Source organism: Phocoena sinus, chromosome 4, assembly GCF_008692025.1.
Source record: "Phocoena sinus isolate mPhoSin1 chromosome 4, mPhoSin1.pri, whole genome shotgun sequence".
In the NCBI taxonomy this organism is placed as follows: Eukaryota; Metazoa; Chordata; class Mammalia; order Artiodactyla; family Phocoenidae; genus Phocoena; species Phocoena sinus.
Window position 1 is genome coordinate 73,646,526 of NC_045766.1, and position 19,322 is coordinate 73,665,847.

Sequence of the window (19,322 nt, forward strand, 5' to 3'; positions counted from 1 at the left end):
CAGTTTACTTACTATAGAAATGAAAAACCTGAAGCCTAGAGGTGATGGGTTGTGTCCAGGATCATAGAAGTTAAGGCATAGTCGGATTTAGACCCTCATTCTTTGACACTCTCCCCGAGGACAGTTACTCTTAACAGTTCATGGAACAGAGAATATCTGGTGATAGTATCCTCTCCCACTCCAAGAAAGGAAATACCTCAAGAAATGAGGAAAAGCATTAATATCTTAACCATGCATTGAGAAGGATGTATATGATAGTTATTTTTTGATTTGCTAGTTATATATTCATGGATTTGTCTTTTCAAAATTAAATTGCTATTGACACTCTCAACAGAAAGTAAATTAAATCAGAGAATGGAACTTCTGATAGTTTATTTTGCTTCTGTTGGCAGCCATGTTTTTATTGAAAAGTAGGGGGAAATTCTGTTTAATTATCAGATAAATGAGATTTTAGAATACTTTGAATCTCAGTTATCCTAACTAGTCTTATTTTCCCATTCAGTAGAAACTGATTATATATTTATTAGACGTTAAATTCCGTAGAGAATATTACTTATGTTAACTATATTCCTAGAAATCAAAGATCATGAATCTAGTTTATAAGGCCAAATGTTTTTAGAAAAGTATGTGATATCCTTTCTAACTTAGAATTAATCAACAGTTATTATTAAATACTTGAAATATAACCAAGTATGTTATGTATGTCTTCTGACAGCTCCCATTATATATAAATATATCACATACAGAGCCATGTTCCTTTTCAAATGGCTCAATATTAATTGTTGCCCATTGTGAAAACTGTTAAGGGCAATACAAGTTAATAGTTGGCGTTGCTTTATGTAAAGTAGACTACTTTAGAATCTCAGTCTGTCTATTTGTTTATCCTAAAAATAGACTATATTACAATATTTATCATAATTTTTGCCCTTATTTGTGAACATTAAGAACACAGTAGTTAATGAGCATTCATTAAGAGAGACATGCCATTATAGTTCAGACTAGTAGTACACATCCAGTTTGGTATTTGTTTTTATGGTGAACTAGGTAATGAGCTTAGGTTAGTAATGTAGCTCAAGTCTCCTTAATGTCTCTTAATTATCTAGGATAGATTGATTATTCATTTATGTAATTCCCCTTTTTTTATAATTCCCTTTTTTATATGTTTTTTAAAGCCATCTTTATAGCATCACTTAATATGGAACAAGCCCCATTAGAATAATATTTGTTTGAAAACTACCACTTCTAACTCTTGTAGCTTCACCTTAAATACTTCAGAATTTAGCAAACAAAATTATTATGAGGACCTTAGTTTATATCATAAAATTACTTTTCTTCTTTCTTAATATGCATAGAATAGAATGAAGAACACTTTCTCCCCTCCCTCGCCCCCCCCATCATACCATCTGAGATTAAGGTCTGTGACTCTATAATGTTAGATATTTAGTTATTCCAAAAACTGCTTAAATTATTAGTACTAACTAATGATCAGATTTTATAATGATACAGTATAGCATGGACTTAAATTCTGACTTAAGGTTTTATTTTACTTTTAGGAGCATTAGAGAGAACTCTTAAACAGTTTCCACTGCAACATTTTCTGGTCCCATGAACCCCAAAGGGATAATAAAGTCATAATGAAAGTAACCTCGATTCACTATTACCAGGAATTGTTGTCAAATACAATTGTAAATGAAGCCAATTTCATCCAAAGCTAAAAGAAAATTAAGCAAAATCATGATGTTCATTTACCAGGCAGGAGAAAAACTTAATATGGATTTTTCATAGCTGTCTTTTTTTTTTTTTTTTTAAAGATATTAACCACTTTTATGTTTTCACATTCAGGAATCCTCAGTCTACTAGAGCATGGAGAAGAGTATACGTTTTCTCTACCTTGTGCATATGCCCGGTCAATTTTAACTGTTCCTTGGGTAGAACTGGGTGGCAAAGTCAGTGTCAACTGTGCAAAAACTGGGTATTCAGCCAGCATCACTTTTCATACTAAGCCATTTTATGGTGGCAAACTGCACCGGTAAGAATATTTTAGTGATACCTGGCTCTTATTCTATCAGTTTGATCTTGTATTATAACTCTTTATTCTTTTTCTGCTTTGTTTTATGTGAAATGGGATTGGATTTTTATTCATGTTTATTTTTTGTTTAATATATTTGATCTTTGAAGGCATTCTGGAAATCACGATCTGGTTTTAAAATAGTGACAGATCTATCTTTTCTTGTAAACTAGAACTCCTAACAAATGGACATGTAGCTTCTGGCCCAATTTCTGCCTTTAAAGGGACTCAGACTTGGATCCAGACCTCAGTAGAGGTAGTGTCACTACAAGTTAGGATGAAAATACATCTAATCATAAGAAATAGTTCAAGAAGCACAATGATGGAAGCCAATATCTTTAGGCACCAGTATTGAATGTGGCTTTGTTCTAATTCCATCTATGAATCGGCCAGTTATTATACCCCTTTAGTGGCTTGTTGGTCTTTTCAGCACTCGTCCAGATCACCCAACTCCATGAAGATAAGTTTTCTAATAGGATCCTCAAAAGGATACTGACTCTTTCCTTAAACTTTTGATGTCTATTCTGTCTGTCCTGAAGTAGGGATAGTTTTCTTTTTCTACAGAGCTTTTATTGAAGAATAACATACATACAAAAGTATAGAAGTTGATTTGGGGCCATTTCAAATAGTGCTGCTAGAACATTGTGAATGTATGTATGAATTTCTGTTTGGTAGATACCTAGGAGTGGAATTGCTGGGCTGTAGGGAATGAAACTTTAACTTTATTACTGCCAAACAGTTTTCTTACATGGTTATACCAAAATGCACTCTCTTCAGTCACGTATGAGACTTTCAGTGCATATAGCTATTTTACTTCTTCACCGGACAACTGGTACTCAGCAATCTTAGAAGTGGAAAGAAAGATTTATTGGCTCCCAGGCATTGAATGGCCTTAAAAAACACAGATTTCAAAAACACTGAAGCAGAGAATTAAAAAAAAAAATTACAGATCACCTAAACAGAATCACTGGAGATTGTCAGAATAAGTCGCCTTTTATCCTTAGAGAAGGTTTTAATATGGTTCACACTTTGTTATATGTGCTTCTACTTACTCCTCTCACCATAGTGATCACAGGATTCAAACTTTACATTTAGAAGGGACTTTAGAAGTCACTACACCAACATTTGCTAGGTATCTAAATCCTTTGCATCATACCCGATACTGATTTGTTCATTGTGTTGGTACCTTATCATTAGTACAGAACTCATAATGCATGAGGCAGCCTATTCCATTTTCAGACACCCCTTATTTATATGAAGTTAAAGTTGAAATCTATATCCCTGTAACATTCCTGCATTGGTGAAACCATTCTTCAAAGTATATAATTGAGTCAGATGCTTAGGGGACACAACTACAGTGAAAAATTTTCCAAGTCCAGCACTTTTATTCGACAATGATATTGATGAATTCGTTTCTTTTTTTAATTGAAGTATATTTGATTTACAATATTGTGTTTCAGCTATATAGCATAGTAATTCAGTATTTTTGCAGATTATATTCCGTTATAGGTTTTACAAGATAATGGGTATAATTCCCTGTGCTATATATCTTTGTTGCTTATCTATTTTATATGTAGTATCAATAGTTTGTTAATCCCATACCCCTAATTTGCCCCTCCCCGCTCCTTCTCCCTTTTAACTACAAGTTTGTTTTCTATATCTGTGAGTCTTGTTTCTGTTTTGCATATACATTCATTTATATTATTTCTTAGATTCCATATATAAGTGATATCATATAGTATTTGTCTTTCTCTATCTGACTTACTTCACTAAGCGTAATATTCTCTAGGTCCATCCATGTTGTTGGCAAATGGAAATATTTCATTCTTTTTATGGCTGAGTAATATTCTGTTTTTTTAAGATATATATCACATCTTTTTTAAAAAAAAAAAAATATATATATATATATATATATATATATATATATATTTATTTATTTGGCTGCTCCGGGTCTTAGTTGCGGCATGTGGGATCTTCGTTGCGTCGTGCAGACTCTTAGTTGTGGCATGCAAACTCTTAGTTGCAGCATGCACTTGGGATCTAGTTCCCCAACCAGGGATCAAACCTTGGCCCCCTGCACTGGGAGCGTGGAGTCTTACCCACTGGGCCACCAGGGAAGTCCACGACTGTGGACTTTTTTGAAATCATTATTATTCATCATAAGGTTCCTCTCCTCTGTGAACTTTCTTGGGTTGATTAAGAGATAAAATCCCTTTTAAGGATTTCCCATATTTATTCTATCCATATGCGTTATCACATGTTGAACCATGAGTGGGAACTTTCCCATATTTATTATGATTCAGTGGGTTCCTTTCCATTATTAAATCTCTGCTACCAAGAAGGAAATAAGAGGCTGTTAAAGGCTTTCCCACATAACGTTCATTTGTATTTCTACATATGATCAGTTAACACCTATTTCGTATCTAGTACACATAATGTTACCTCACTTGCATGTTCAGAATTTTCTTCAAATTTTGTAACAGCTCAACTATATGATAGCTATTCTGATTAATTTTTAAGTCTTGATTAAGTTTCAAATGTCCTTTTATAAAAACTCATTATAGTTTTAAGCTCAGGTTAATTTTTTTGTCAAATGCAAAATATCCAAACCTTTGTCCTGAATCAGTGCTTTATCTTGCCTTAAATTATAATAATAAATATAAGCTATAATTTATCATACTGCCAGGACTACCTTAATTTAGAGAATCAAAATTCATCCCCCAAATCTTACCATTGCCGTGACATTTAGATGGTTCCTTGCTGCAAGTATCCTGCATAGAAATTTTCTCTTGGTTTTCATACTTTGACTTTTTTAAGACTCCTAATAATTTTAGATAGATATCCTTGGTTTGTTAGTGATCAGTCATTATATTTGCCATCTTATTTCTTTGAATTTCTTATTTAAATTGGCTTCTTTTCTCCCTTCATACTTTTTTACCTATCCACAAGGCCACAAATACTGGATCTTTTTGTTACTTGGAAGTATACTTTTGGTTGACTCCAAAGTTTCCTCATTTTTTCCACTCTGATTTCCCTTAAGACCAATGGTTTTACCTAATTTCTCGTTTAAAAGATTCATATTTGAAACAGACTTCTCTATTTTGATATCTTTTCTTCTTCAATTTTATAGAATATTTTAACTAAGACTCTCTTTCATGTCTTTATTAATAACCATGCCTCCCTCCTCAGACATAGCCTAGTTTTTCCACTGCTGTCTGCAATCAAGCAGACACATTATCTGCTGTCTGCATTTGATATAAATATATTATCTTCCACTTGTCTTTCCTTACTCCCTCATTTTCCACAACTCTCTCTGATGGAGCCAAACAGGCCTAGTTAACTATTCCTCATGTCCTTGTCCATCTCCTGATCCCATTTTCCACACTCACTTTAGGATGGTGATTTTTAAAATATATGTAGCAGTATAATGTCATTAAGATTTATGTTAACTAACTGCTAAGTGGCATACTTTTCTGCACACTGAAGATATAGAAAAGACGATCTCTGCCTAAGGTTTTAGTCTAATATTAGAATGCAGGACCCTATCTTTGGAAAGCATTTATAAGGCTTTTAGGAAAAACTCACGTATAATAGACAATTAAAAATAAAGTCTGTTATTATAGTAACCATAGTGATGGAAAAGGACAATAATGCTGTGAACCTGGGATTAGGTAATTATTGTACCTGAAAATACTCTTCTGCTAAATTAAAAAGAGCAACATGATGCTCAACATTCTTCTTATTGTCTGATAAAGGGTGCCCATCACTTTCTTCAGGAGAGATAAACAACTTTCCTGGTATTAAATTTTGAAGGGATTTGTATCAACTATTCTTATGTAGTGGCATTGAGTAACATAATAGAACAATGTCTTTAGTTCTGCATAAGATGTAATTCCCTTTATGTGGTATTTCTTACATATACATCAGTAAAACCCAAAGCTGAAGTCTTAACTTTCAATCTTTAAATAAAATTTTTCTGTATGAAGCCAAGTTAATATATCCAGTGATTTTCTGGTATTCTAAATAGCTATAGAGACAGGGTCTAGATAATCTAAAACATCAACTTGAGGACTTCCCTGGTGGTCCAGTGGATAGACTCCACGCTCCCTGTGCAGTGGGCCCAGGTTCGATCCCTAGTCAGGGAACAGATCCTGCGTGTCGAAACGAAGATCCTGCACACAGCAACAAAGATCCTGCGTGCTGCAACTAAGACTTACTTTGCGTAGCCAAATAAATAAGTAAATATGGAAAAAAATAACAACTTGATGTCGTTCTTGAGACAGTAAATGCCTTATCGGTTATCAGTTATCCTCACTTTAGAGATGAGTAGGATGGCAACTTAAAATTTAACTCTTTGGTAAGTATTTTAAAGGCAGCGTATTTCATATCATTATTTGATACAAGACCTAGATTTATATGCTTTAGATATTTAGATATTCATTTACATATTGTCTTTACATATGTACATATTTACATATGTACATATTCATGTACATATTGGCGCACGAATCCTAAGATATTTACTTTCTGGTCCTTTATAGACGTTCACTAACTCTGCGCTAGACTGTTAAGAACAATTGTTATAAGCAAAATGAGGCAAGGCCCTTCTTCCTCCTTATGCTCCTTTTGCAAGTTCCTCATGGCCTGCCTCTAGCATGTGCAATTCTTGTTCCCTGCCCCAGTTCTCATCACGATGCTCTTGCTGTGTGTAGCTGCACTAAGCAGCAAAGACCCCGTGTAACCCAGCATGCATGGACAGGGACCTAGGGTTTGTTACTCTTTAAGTGGAAAGGCTTGTGAAGGAGATAATGATAACTTGAGAGATTGTGGCAGTAAAAGAAAGATCAAGTGAGAAACGGATTATTATTCCTCAGTTCACAGAATATAGTTTTGGGTATACGTGGTTGGAAGATGGAAACGGTAAGTGTTCAGTGTCATCTCTTCATATCATGTTTGGTTACAGATAAATTTTTAAGGAAGGAAACAATGTTGGCAAGTGGGATCAGAGAGGAGATGTGGATGTCACAAAAAACATTCAGTCAGGCAAAAACCCTTATTAGTGTAGTTATTTAAGTTCAAACGCTTTGAGGTATAACCTAGAGTTCCCACTCCTGCTGTAATCAAGCAAACTTGTAGTCACGGTGTTCTTTGTGTCCAGTGAGCTACAATTATGCCTAACGTTTAATTTTGGATGTTTGGTGTGCTCTTGATTCCAAACCCTCGTACACCTTGATCTCTAAGATCTGGCTCATGTGCTTATTGGCTCCTATACCTCTGCCTTGAGCTCTGAATTTGTAGACCATTCACTTCTCCTGCTTAAAAACTATGGACTCCCTAAATTCAACTACAACCTTCTGGTTCCCAGGCCCTTGGCTTATATCTGGCAAATGCTATTTATGAGCTGTCACCTGAACCTGGGCTTTGGTCCTTTGGATTCCCCCACACACAGCTTTTTAAAATATTCATTCATTCATTTATATTTTGGCTGAGCCTGGTTTTAGTTGTGGCATGCGGACTTCTTAGTTGCGGCATGCATGTGGGTGGGATCTAGTTCCCTGACCAAGTATCGAACCTGGGTCCCTTGCATTGAGAGCATGGAGTCTTACCCACTGGATTACCAGGGAAGTCCCTGGATTCTCTTTTGAATCCACATAAACCGTAATCCCTGGCACACTGACCAGAACCTAACATTTGCCCACTATTCTTTGAGTTCTGAACCTCTGTCGAATCTGACCCTGTTGTTGTTTGTGTCCGACAGTGAACATAAAGTACTTCATTAAAAATAATTAGACCTGTTTCTATTCCAGCCTTCATTTGAGCTGGATCCTGTCTGTCTGTTGATAATCCAGCCAGATAACTCTTCATTAAACTTTCAACAACATTAGTGCTTGAGTTCTCTGAGTTTTGTGTAGATAGTGATCATTTTTGTATACCAGTGCTGTTTTTGTCAAGAGAATTAACAAATGTTTAATGTATCTTTTATTTTTTTCTACCTCTTACTGATTTGTCTGGTTTCTATATTTAATTTAAAATTAAGCTTATGTGGTTTTATACAGAATCTGTATATCCAGAATTTAAAATATAGGGACTCTAAACTTTTAAATAGGACTAGTTTGAAAAAAAAGTTGAATAGACTGTAGTGTTGTAACATTTTTATTCTGTAATAAAAAAGAAATGTTAATGTTTTTCATATTCCTGGTTTTAATATTATAATGGTTGTTTATAGCAAGCATTTAAAATACCACACTTTGTGATGATTTATGGTAACTAAGTCTCCAGTTTGATTCCTAGTGTTCTTTCTCAAATTAAATTGATGTTTGAAAAAATTATCTAGGAAACTACCATGGATTTACAAAGACTTTGTAACTGACAAATTGACTTGTAATTGTAACTGAATTTGGCGCTGACAAATTAAAGTGATATGTGTAACTAATTTAAACAGAATTCACAAAGTACATTCTGGGTTTCAGAATTCCTAAGAAATAAGCAATATTACTTACTAGAGCATATCTTTTTTTTTTTTCTGTCTGCTTCTAGGGTTACAGGTGAAGTAAAGCACAACATCACCAACACTGTTGTATGCAGAGTACAAGGGGAATGGAATAGTGTTCTTGAGTTCACTTACAGCAATGGAGAGACAAAGTATGTGGACTTGACTAAATTGGCAGTGACAAAGAAAAGAGTAAGACCTCTGGAGAAGCAGGACCCATTTGAATCCAGGTATGTCATCCTTGCATCCATCCAGGAAAGAGTCAGAAACTCTGGATCTTGATCTAAGCCTTTTCACTAACTTCCAGCCCTGGGCAAGTCACTTCACTGCTTTGCATCAGCTTCCTCATCTATAAATTGAAAGTGTTGGTCTGATCTGATGCTCTTAAACCCCGTACCAGCTATGACATTATGGGATACATAGTCACATTTTAGTAAAAATAAAACATTAACTGGGCAAAAATATTAACATTTAGTAGTCAAAGGATTACTATCCTTATCATAAAAACTCTTCCAGATTATTAACAAAAAGATGGGTACCCCAGTAGAAAAATGGGCAAAGACACAAAGAGGTAGTTCACAAAAATAGAAAAAAAAAATGCCCAATAAGAAAATGAAAAATTGTTTAGTGTAATTAGAATTAAAAGAAATATAAATTAAACAATAAGACAAATTCATTTTTTAAAATGGTATCTCTTTTGGAAAAAGTATGAGTGAATAGACATTTTCACATTGCTGGTTAGAGAGGTAAATTGCTACAGCCTTCCTAGAGGGTATTTTGTCAATATATGTCATAGGCCTTTAAAAGTAAATGAAGTGGATCTATATGTGTAACAAGGTAATCTCCAAAATGTATTGGCAGTGGTTGCTTCCAGAGAGGAATACTGGGGTCCGGGATAAGAAGGAGACTTAACGGGCTTCCCTGATGGCGCAGTGGTTAAGAGTCCGCCTGCCGATGCAGGGGACACGGGTTCGTGACCCGGTCCGGGAAGATCCCACATGCCGCAGAGCGGCTGGGCCCGTGAGCCATGGCCGCTGAGCCTGCGCGTCCGGAGCCTGTGCTCTGCAACGGGAGAGGCCACAACAGTGAGAGGCCTGCGTACCGCAAAATAAAAACCAAAAAAAACAAAGAGACTTACTCTTCACAGAATGCCCCTTTGTACTGTTTAAATTTTATGTCACATGGAAGTATTACTGTATCAAATACAAGGAAGCATTAAACATCTTAAGATCACATAAATGAAACCAAGCAATTTATAAGTAGATGTGTAAAGGGATATAATACCTTTTAACCAAAAACTCAGATTCGGTCAAAAAATAAAACAGCAATGATTGAAAAAAATTATTCTATGGGTGTATTTAGGATTTATTTAGGAGAGTTTGTCAAGGTTTGGTATGTGGACCCCTGGGGCCCTTGAGACCTGTACAGGGGGTCTTCAAGTTGAAAAAACTTTCATAATAATGCTAAGATATTATTTGCCTTTTTCTCTCTGTTTGCACGTGCATTGGTGATACAAAAGCAATGGTGGGTAGCACTGCTGGGCCTTAGCACCAATCAAGCAGTGGCACCAAACTGTACAAGTAGTCATGGTATTCCTCACTGCCATGCAATTTTTTTCTTTTCAGCCTTGCAGTTTTTTTAAATACCATTTTCTTTTTAAAATCTGCTTGAAAAGCAGTACAGATTATTAGTTTTATTAAATCTGGAACATTGATCACCTGTCTTTTTTAATATTCTGCATGACAAATTTGAAGTATACATAAAGCACTTGTGTTAGATTATAAAGTACAGTGGTTATCTGGAGGAAGAGCACTTGTTCAGTTGTTTGAGTTACAAGCAAATTACCCTTTCTTGAAAACACTATTTTTACTTAAATGATCGACAGACAAACTAAGGCTGTTCTAATTTTAATATTGGGCAGACATTTTCCTTATAAATGAACGATGTGAACATGGCACTTCAAGGAAAACAATTGGCAGTATTTTTTTTTTCTAAGATGTTGGGGGTAGGAGTTTATTAATTAATTTATTTATTTTTGCTGTGCTGCATCTTTCGTTTCTGTGCAAGTGCTTTCTCTAGTTGTGGCAAGCGGGGACCACTCTTCATCGCGGTGCGTGGGCCTCTCACTATCGCGGCCTCTCTTGTTGCAGAGCACAGGCTCCAGACGCGCAGGCTCAGTCGTTGTGGCTCACGGGCTTAGTTGCTCCGCGGCATGTGGGATCCTCCCAGACCAGGGCTCGAACCCGTGTCCCCTGCATTAGCAGGCAGATTCTCAACCACTGCGCCACCAGGGAAGCCTGGCAGTATTTTTTGCTAATAATAAAATTTAAACGGAAACAACCTAAGTGCCCATTCACAGATAAATGGATAAGGAAGTTGTGAAGTATATATTTTATATATATATATATATATATATATATATATATATATATGTATAATGGACTGTTATCCAGTCCTTAAAAAGATGGAAATCCTGGGCTTTCCTGGTGGCACAGTGGTTGAGAGTCCACCTGCCAATGCAGGGGACACAGGTTCGTGCCCTGGTCCGGGAAGATCCCACATGCTGCGGAGCAGCTAGGCTCGTGAGCATGGCCGCTGGGCCTGCACGTCCGGAGCCTGTGCTCCGCAAAGGGAAAGGCCACAACAGTGAGAGGCCCGCGTACCACAAAAAAAAAAAAAAAAAAAAAAAAGATGGAAATCCTGCCATTTGTGATAATATGGATGAATGCTTTATGTGAAGTCAAGTCTCAGAGAAAGAACAAATACTGTATGATCTCATTTACATATGGAATCCAAGGGAAAAATAAAAAACACTGCACTGTTGACGGGAATATAAATTGGTGCAGCTGCTATGGAAAATAGTATGGAGGTTCCTCAAAAAACTATGTACTCCTATGTTCACTGCAGCATTACTTATAATAGCCAAGATATGGAAACAACCTAAGTGTCCATAAATGGATTAATGAATAAAGGAAATGTCATATATATATATATATATATACACACACACACACACACACACACACACACACACACACACACAATGGAATATTACTCAACCATAAAAAGAATGAAATCTTTCCATTTGAGACAACATGGATGGACCTTGAGAGCATTATGCCAAGTGAATTAAGTCAGACAGATACAGACAAATACTGTATGACCTCACTTATATGTGGAATCTTAAAAAAACAAAAACCAAAACCAAACAGCTCATAGATACAGAGAACAGAGATTGGTGTATTTCTGAAATGCCAGAGGTGGGCAGCTGGGGAGTGGGTGAAATGAATGAAGTAGGTCAAAAGGTGCAGACTTCCAGTTTTAAAATAAATGTCATGGGGATGTAATGTACAGCATGGTGGCTATAGTTAATAATACTGTATTGCATAATTGAAAGTTGCTCAGAGAGTAGTTCTTAAAATTCCTCATCACAAGAAAAAGAACTTTTTTGGTAATTATGTACGGTGATGGATGTTGACTAGTCTTATTGTGATGAACATTTCACAGTAATACAAATATTAAATCATTATGTTGTACACCTGAAACTAATATAATGTTACATGTCAACTATGCCTTAATAAAAAAAATAATTTAAAAAATTCACAGAAAAGGAGATTGGACTGTGGTTACCAAAAGTGTGGGGTAAGGAGTGAAGGAATTGAATGAACTTCCAGTTATAAGATAAATAAGTACTGGGGTTGTAATGTACAACATGATGATTGTAGTTAACACTACTGTATGGTATATTTGAAATTTGTTGAGGGAGTAGATCTTAAGAGTTCTCATCACAAGGAAAAGAAGTTTTTTTCCTATTTCTTTAATTTTGCATCTATATGAGAGGATGAATGATGATTAACTAAACTTACTGTGGTAATCATTTCACAATATATGTAAGTCAGGTCATTATGCTGTACACCTGAAACTTATACAGAGCTGTATGTCGATTATATCTCAGTAAAACTGGAGAAAAAGAGACTTCGCTGGTGGTCCAGAGGTTAGGACTCTGCGCTTCCAATGCAGGGGGGTGCGGGTTCAATCCCTGGTTGGGAAGCTAAGATCCTCAAGTGCCACCTGACGCGGCCAAAAAAAAAAAAACAAAACTGGAGAAAAAAGTGGAGGTTTAAAGACAGAAATCAAAAGTTTGGAAAACTTGTATCTGTCACAATAAACTGAAAACTTCCCTAGTAAAGAGTTTTCTGATGAAATTGGTGGTGAAACTAATGAATGTGATCTTTAAAATATGATAAAATATGTCAAAATCTGGAAGATCATTTTTCAGATGACCAATGCATGTTATTACAAAATTATGCATGGGTAAAAATTCCATTCAAGGTGCAAATTAGACCAATGGATTTCCATGTCGCAGAGCATGAAAAATTCATTGACATTTTTCAGTTTCCACATTGCAGCTAATCTTTTAAAAACTGCCATTTGCTGAGTTTTAATATGGTATCAAAGAACTGAGTTATTTGAAATATCTATTAAAATATTCTTCCATTTTCCAGCTATATGTCTGTTTGAAGCCATATTTTCCTTATATACTTTAACTAAAACAATATGTATCACAATAGATTGAATGTAGAAGCAGATATAAGAATCTGGCTATTATTGAACCAGATGTTTAAGAGATGCTGCTGTATTCTCTTTGCTAAACTTTTATTATAGATTTTGGTCTACATTCCTGGGGGTTATTGGTCTTTTGTTTTCTTTGGAAGAAAGTTTTTAACCACAAATTTAATATCTGTAGTACCTAGGGCTATTGATGTTATCAGTTTCTTTTTTTTTAAAATAAATTTATTTTATTTATTTATTTTTGGCTGCGTTGGGTCTTCGTTGCTGCACGCGGGCTTTCTCTAGTTGCGGCGAGCGGGGGCTACTCTTCGTTGTGGTGCGTGGGCTCTAGGCACGCGGGCTTCAGTAGTTGTGGCACACGGGCTCAGTAGTTGTGGCTCGCAGGCTCTAGAGCACAGACTCAGTAGTTGTGGTGCACGGGCTTAATTGCTCCGCGGCATGTGGGATCTTCCCGGACCAGGGCTCGAACCTGTGTCCCCTGCATTGGCAGGCAGATTCTTAACCACTGTGCCACCAGGGAAGCCCTATTGGTTTCTTCTTGAGCAAGTTTTGGTAGTTTGTGTCTTTCAAGGAGTTGGTTCCTTTAATTTTTCAAATTTATTGGTGTGTATTTCATAATATTTCCTTATTCTTTTAATATGTGTAGGATCTGTAGTGGCCCCACACTCATTCCTTGTATTGGTGATAACTTCTTTTCCTGATCAGCGTGATTAAAGGTTTATTAATTTTACTTAAAGAACTAGTTTTTGGTTTCATTGACTTTTCTCTATATTTCTGTTTTCTTGTCCATTGATTTCTGCTCTTAATTCCTTTTTTCTGCTTATTTTTTGCATCATTTGCTATTCCTTCTTCTAGTTTCTTAAAATAGAAGTTAGGGACTTCCCTGGTGGCACAGTGGTTAAGAATCCGCCTGCCGATGCAGGGACATGGGTTTGATCCCTGGTCCGGGAAGATCCCACATGCCGCAGAACAACTAAGCCTGTGCGCCACAACTACTGAGCCTGTGCTCTTGAGCCCGCGTGCCACAACTACTGAAGCCTGCATACCTAGAGCCCGTGCTCCACAACAAGAGAAGCCACCACAGTGAGAAGCCTGTGCAACACAACGAAGAGTAGCCCCTGCTAAGCTCAACTAGAGAAAGCCCACGCTCAGCAGCAAAGACTCAACACAGCCCAAAATAAATAAATTTAAAATAGAAGTTAGGTCAGGGTCAGCAAACTTCTTCTTGTAAAAAGTCAGAGAATAAATATCTTAAGCGTAATGGGCCAGATAGTTTCTACCACAGCTACTCAATTCAGCCTTTGTAATGTGAAAACAGCCAGACAGGAAACGGATAGATGTTGCTATATTAAAATAAAAGCCTATTTACAAAAATGAGCATCGGACCATAGTTTGACCCCTGGTTTACATCACTGATTTTTCTTCTTTCATAATATAAATGTTTAATGCTATATATTTCCCTCTAGGTCTGCTTTATCTATATCCTGCAACTTTTGAACATTTATTTATTTATTTGTTTATTGAAGTATAGTTGATATACAGTGTTGTGTTAGTTTCTGGTGTACAGCAGAGTGATTCAGTTTATACATATTGTATATACATATTGTTTTTCATATTTTTTTCCATTATGGATTATTACAGGATATCAAATATAGTTCCCTGTGCTGGACAGTAGGACCTTGTATCTATCTTATATATATTAGGTTTTTTTTGTTTTTTTTATTTGTTTTTTTTTTTTTTGCGGTATGCGGGCCTCTCACCGCTGTGGCCTCCCCTGCTGCGGAGCACAGGCTCCGGACGCACAGGCCCAGTGGCCATGGCTTGCTCCGCGGCATGTGGGATCCTCCCGGACCGGGGCACAAACCCGCATCCGCTGCATCGGCAGGCGGACTCCCAACCACTGTGCCACCAGGGAAGCCCTATATATTAGTTTTATCTGCTAATCCCAAACTCTTAATTTATCCCTCCTCCATTCCTTTTCCCCTTTGGTAACCATAAGTAGTTCTCTAAGTTTGTGAGTCTGTTTCTGTTTTGTAAATAAGTTCATTTGTATCATTTTTTATTTAGATTCCATGTATAAGTGATACCATGTGATATTTGTCTTTCTCTTTCTGACTTGTTTCACTTAGTATGATAATCTCTAGGCCCATCCATGTTGTTGCAAATGGCATTATTTCATTCTTTTTTATGGCTAAGTAGTATTCCATTGTATATACATACCACATCTTCTTTATCCATTCATCTGTAGATGTACATTTAAGTTGCTTCCATGTCTTTTTTTTTTTTTATTCACACTTGTGGGTTTTTTTATTTTTGGCCATGCCCTGCAGCATGCGGGATCTTAGATCCCCAACCAGGAATTGAATCCGTGCCCCCTGCACTGGGAGCATGGAGTCTTAACCACTGGACCACCAGGGAAGTCCCCTGCTTCCGTGTCTTGGCTACTGTATATAGTGCTGCTATGAACACTGGAGTGCATCCAATTTTTGAATTATAGTTTTCTCTGGATATATGCCCAGGAGTGAGATTGCTGGAACATATGACAACTCTATTTTTTGTTTTTTAAGATCTCAGGGGACTTCCCTGGTGGTCTAGTGGTAAGACTTCACATTCCAATGCAGGGGGCGCAGGTTCGATCCCTGGTCAGGGTGCTAATATACCACGTGCCTTGGGGCCAAAAAACCAAAACATAAAACAGAAGCAATATTGTAACAAATTCAATAAAGACTTCAAAAATGGTCCACATAAAAAAAAAACTTGATATTGTTTTCCATAGTTGCAGCACCAGTTTACATTCCCACCAACAGTATAAGAGGGTTCCCTTTTCTCTACACCCTCTCCAACATTTATTGTTTGTAGACTTTTTGATGATGGCCATTCTGACTGGTGTGAGGTGATACCTCATTGTAGTTTTGATTTTCATTTCTCTAATAATTAGTGATGTTGAGCATCTTTTCATGTCCCTATTGGCCATCTGTTTGTCTTTGGAGAAATGTCTGTTTAGGTCTTCATCAAAGATACTGGCCTGGCTTGTAATTTTCTTTTTTGTTATTTTTGTCTGGTTTTGGTATCAGGGTGATGGTGGCTTCATAGAATGACTGGGAGTGTTCCCTCCTCTTCCATCTTTTGGAATAGTTTGAGAAGGATCAGTATAAGTTCTTCTTTGTATGTTTGGTGGAATTTCCCAGTGAAGCCATCTGGCCCTGGACTTTCGTTTGCTGGGATTTTTTTTTTTAAATTACAGACTCTATTTTACTTCTAGTGATTGCTGTGTTCAAATTATCTGTTTCTCGATTCAGTTTTGGTGGGCTGAATGTTTTTAGAAATTTGTCTGATAACTGCTGAACTGAATGAATAAGCATTTTCAGAACTCTAACGGAAAACTGATGAATTCATAAAAGTGCTAACAAAAGATCAAGATGAAAAAAAATTAATTACATGGGACTGAGTGAACTGATGAGGATGATTATAATTTTTGTGACTTTCTGTTTGAATTAAAAAAAAAAGAAACTTGTCTGTTTTTTCTAGGTTGTCCCATTTGTTGGCATATAATTATTTATGGTATTCTCTTATGGTTTTTTTTATTTCTGTGGTATCAGTTGTTATTTCTCCTCTTTCATTTCTTATTTTGTTTATTTGGGTCCTCTCTCTTTTCTTCTTGGTGAACCTGGCCAGAGGATTGTCGATTTTGTTTGCCCTTTCAAAGAGCCAGCTCTTGGTTTTATTGATTTTTCTCTATTGTTTTTTTAATCTCTATTTTATTTATTTCTGCTCTGACCTTTATTATTTCCTTCCTTCTGCTGATTTTAGGTTTTGTTTGTTCTTTTTCTAATTCTTTTAGATAGTAGGTTAGGTTATTTATTTGAGATTTTTCTTGTTTTTTGAGGAAGGCCTCTATTACTGTGAACTTCCCTCTAAGAACTGCTTTTGCTGCGTCCCATAGATTTTGTATGGTTGAGTTTTTATTGTCATTTGTCTCAAAGTGTTTTTAAATTTCCTCTCTGATTTCATCTTTGACCCATTGGTTTCATTTTTCTTTTTCTTTTTTATTGGAGTAAAATTGCTTTACAATGTTAGTTTCTGCTGTACAATGAAGTGAATCAGCTATATGTACACCTATATCCCCTCCCTCTTGGACCTCCGTCCCCCCTTTCCTCCACATCTAGGTCATCACAGAGCACCGAGCTGAGCTCCCTGTGCTTTACAGCAGGTTCCCACTAGCTATCTATTTTGCACATGGTAGTGTATTTATGTCAAACCTAATCTCCCAGTTCATCCTACCCTCCCCTTCCCCCACTGTGTCCACATGTCCATTCTCTACATCTCCGTCTCTATTCCTGCCCTAAAAATAGGTTCATCTGTACCATTTTTCTAGATTCCACATATATGTGTTAATATACAACATTTGTTTTTCTTTCTGGCTTACTTCACTCTCTATGACAGACTCTTTGTCCATCCACATCTCTACAAATGACCCAATTTCATTCCTCTTTATGGCTGAGTAATACTCTACTGTATATATGTAACACATCTTCTTTATCCATTCATCTACTGTTGGACATTTAGGTTGTTTCCATGTCCTGGTTATTGTAAATAGTGCTGCAGTGAACATTGGGGTACATGTGTTCCTTTGAATTATGGTTTTCTATGGGTATATGTCCAGTAGTGGGATTGCTGGGTCATATGGTAGTTCTATTTTTAGTTTTTTAAGGAACGTCCATACTGTTCTCCATAATGGCTGTATCAATTTATAATCCCATCAACAGTGCAGAATGGTTCACTTTCCTCCACACCCTCTCCAGCATTTATTGTTTGTAGATTTTTTTAAAAGAAATTTATTTATTTATTTTTGGCTGCGTTTGGTCTTCGTTGCTGCATGCGGGCTTTCTCTAGTTGTGGTGAGCAAGGGCTACTCTTTGTTGCAGTGTGCGGGCTTCTCATTGCAGTGGCTTCTCTTGTGGCGGAGCATGGGCTCTAGGTGCGCGGGCTTCAGTAGTTGTGACATGTGTGCTCAGTAGTTTTGGCTTGTGGGCTCTAGAGCTCAGGCGCGGTAGTTGTGGTGCACAGGCTTGATTGCTCCACAGCATGTGGGATATTCCCGGACCAGGGATCGAACCCATGTCCCCTGCACTGGCAAGCAGATTTTTAACCACTGCTCCACCAGGGAAGTCCTGTTTGTAGATTTTTTTCTTGATGGGCATTCTGACCAGTGTGAGGTGATACCTCGTTGTAGTTTTGATTTACAGTTCTCTAATAATTAGTGATGCTGAGCATCTTTCCATGTGCTTCTTAGCCATCTGTATTTCTTCTTTGGTGAAATGTCTATTTAGGTCTTCTGCCCATTTTTTAATTGGGTTGTTTGTTATTTTGATATTGTGCTCCATGAGCTGTTTGTATATTTTGGAGATTAATCCTTTGTCAATTGCTTTATTTGCTAATATTTTCTCCCACTCTGAGGGCTGTCTTTTCATTTTGTTTATGGTTTCCTTTGCTCTGCAAAGCTTTTAAGTTTAATTAGATCCCATTTGTTTATTTTTGGTTTTATTTTCATTAGGAGATGGGTCAAAAAAGATCTTGCTGTGGTTTATGTCAATGAGTATTTTTCCTGTTTTCCTCTAAGAGTTTTATAGTGTCCAGTCTTATATTTAGGCTTTTAATCCATTTGGAGTTTATTTTTGTGTGTGGTGTTAGGTGGTGTTCTAATTTCATTCTTTTACATGTAGCTGCCCAGCTTGTCCAGCACCACTTTTTTTTTTCTGGCTGCGTTGGGGCTTTGTTTATGTGCATGGGCTTTATCTAGTTGTGGCAAGCAGGGCCTACTCTTCATTCCAGTGCACGGGCTTCTCATTGTGGTGGCTTGTCTTGTTGTGGAGCACGGGCTCTAGGCGCACGGGTTTCAGTAGGTGCAGCACACAGGCCCAGTACTTGTGGCTCCTGGGCTCTAGAACGCAGGCTCAGTAGTTGTGGCTCACAGGCTTAGTTGCTCCGTGACATGTGGGATCTTCCCGGACCAAGGCTCAAACCCATGTCCCCTGCATTGGCAGGTGGATTCTTAACCACTGTGCCACCAGGGAAGTCCCCCAACATCACTTACTGAAGAGGCTCTTTTCTCCATTGTATGTTCTTGCCTCATTGCCATAAATTAGGTGACCATATGTGCATGGGTTTATCTCTGGGCTTTCTATCCTGTGC

General features: G+C 37.0%; 1 protein-coding gene across 1 annotated transcript in view; it reads left to right on the top strand.

Moving 5' to 3' along the window:
- Positions 1 to 19,322, top strand: part of OSBPL11 (oxysterol binding protein like 11) — a 96,761-nt gene that overhangs the window by 57,743 nt on the left and 19,696 nt on the right. The window contains exons 10-11 of the mRNA XM_032631164.1: positions 1,843 to 2,029; positions 8,606 to 8,788. Of these exons, the coding sequence (XP_032487055.1) occupies positions 1,843 to 2,029; positions 8,606 to 8,788 (370 nt within the window). The remainder of the gene's footprint in view (positions 1 to 1,842; positions 2,030 to 8,605; positions 8,789 to 19,322) is intronic.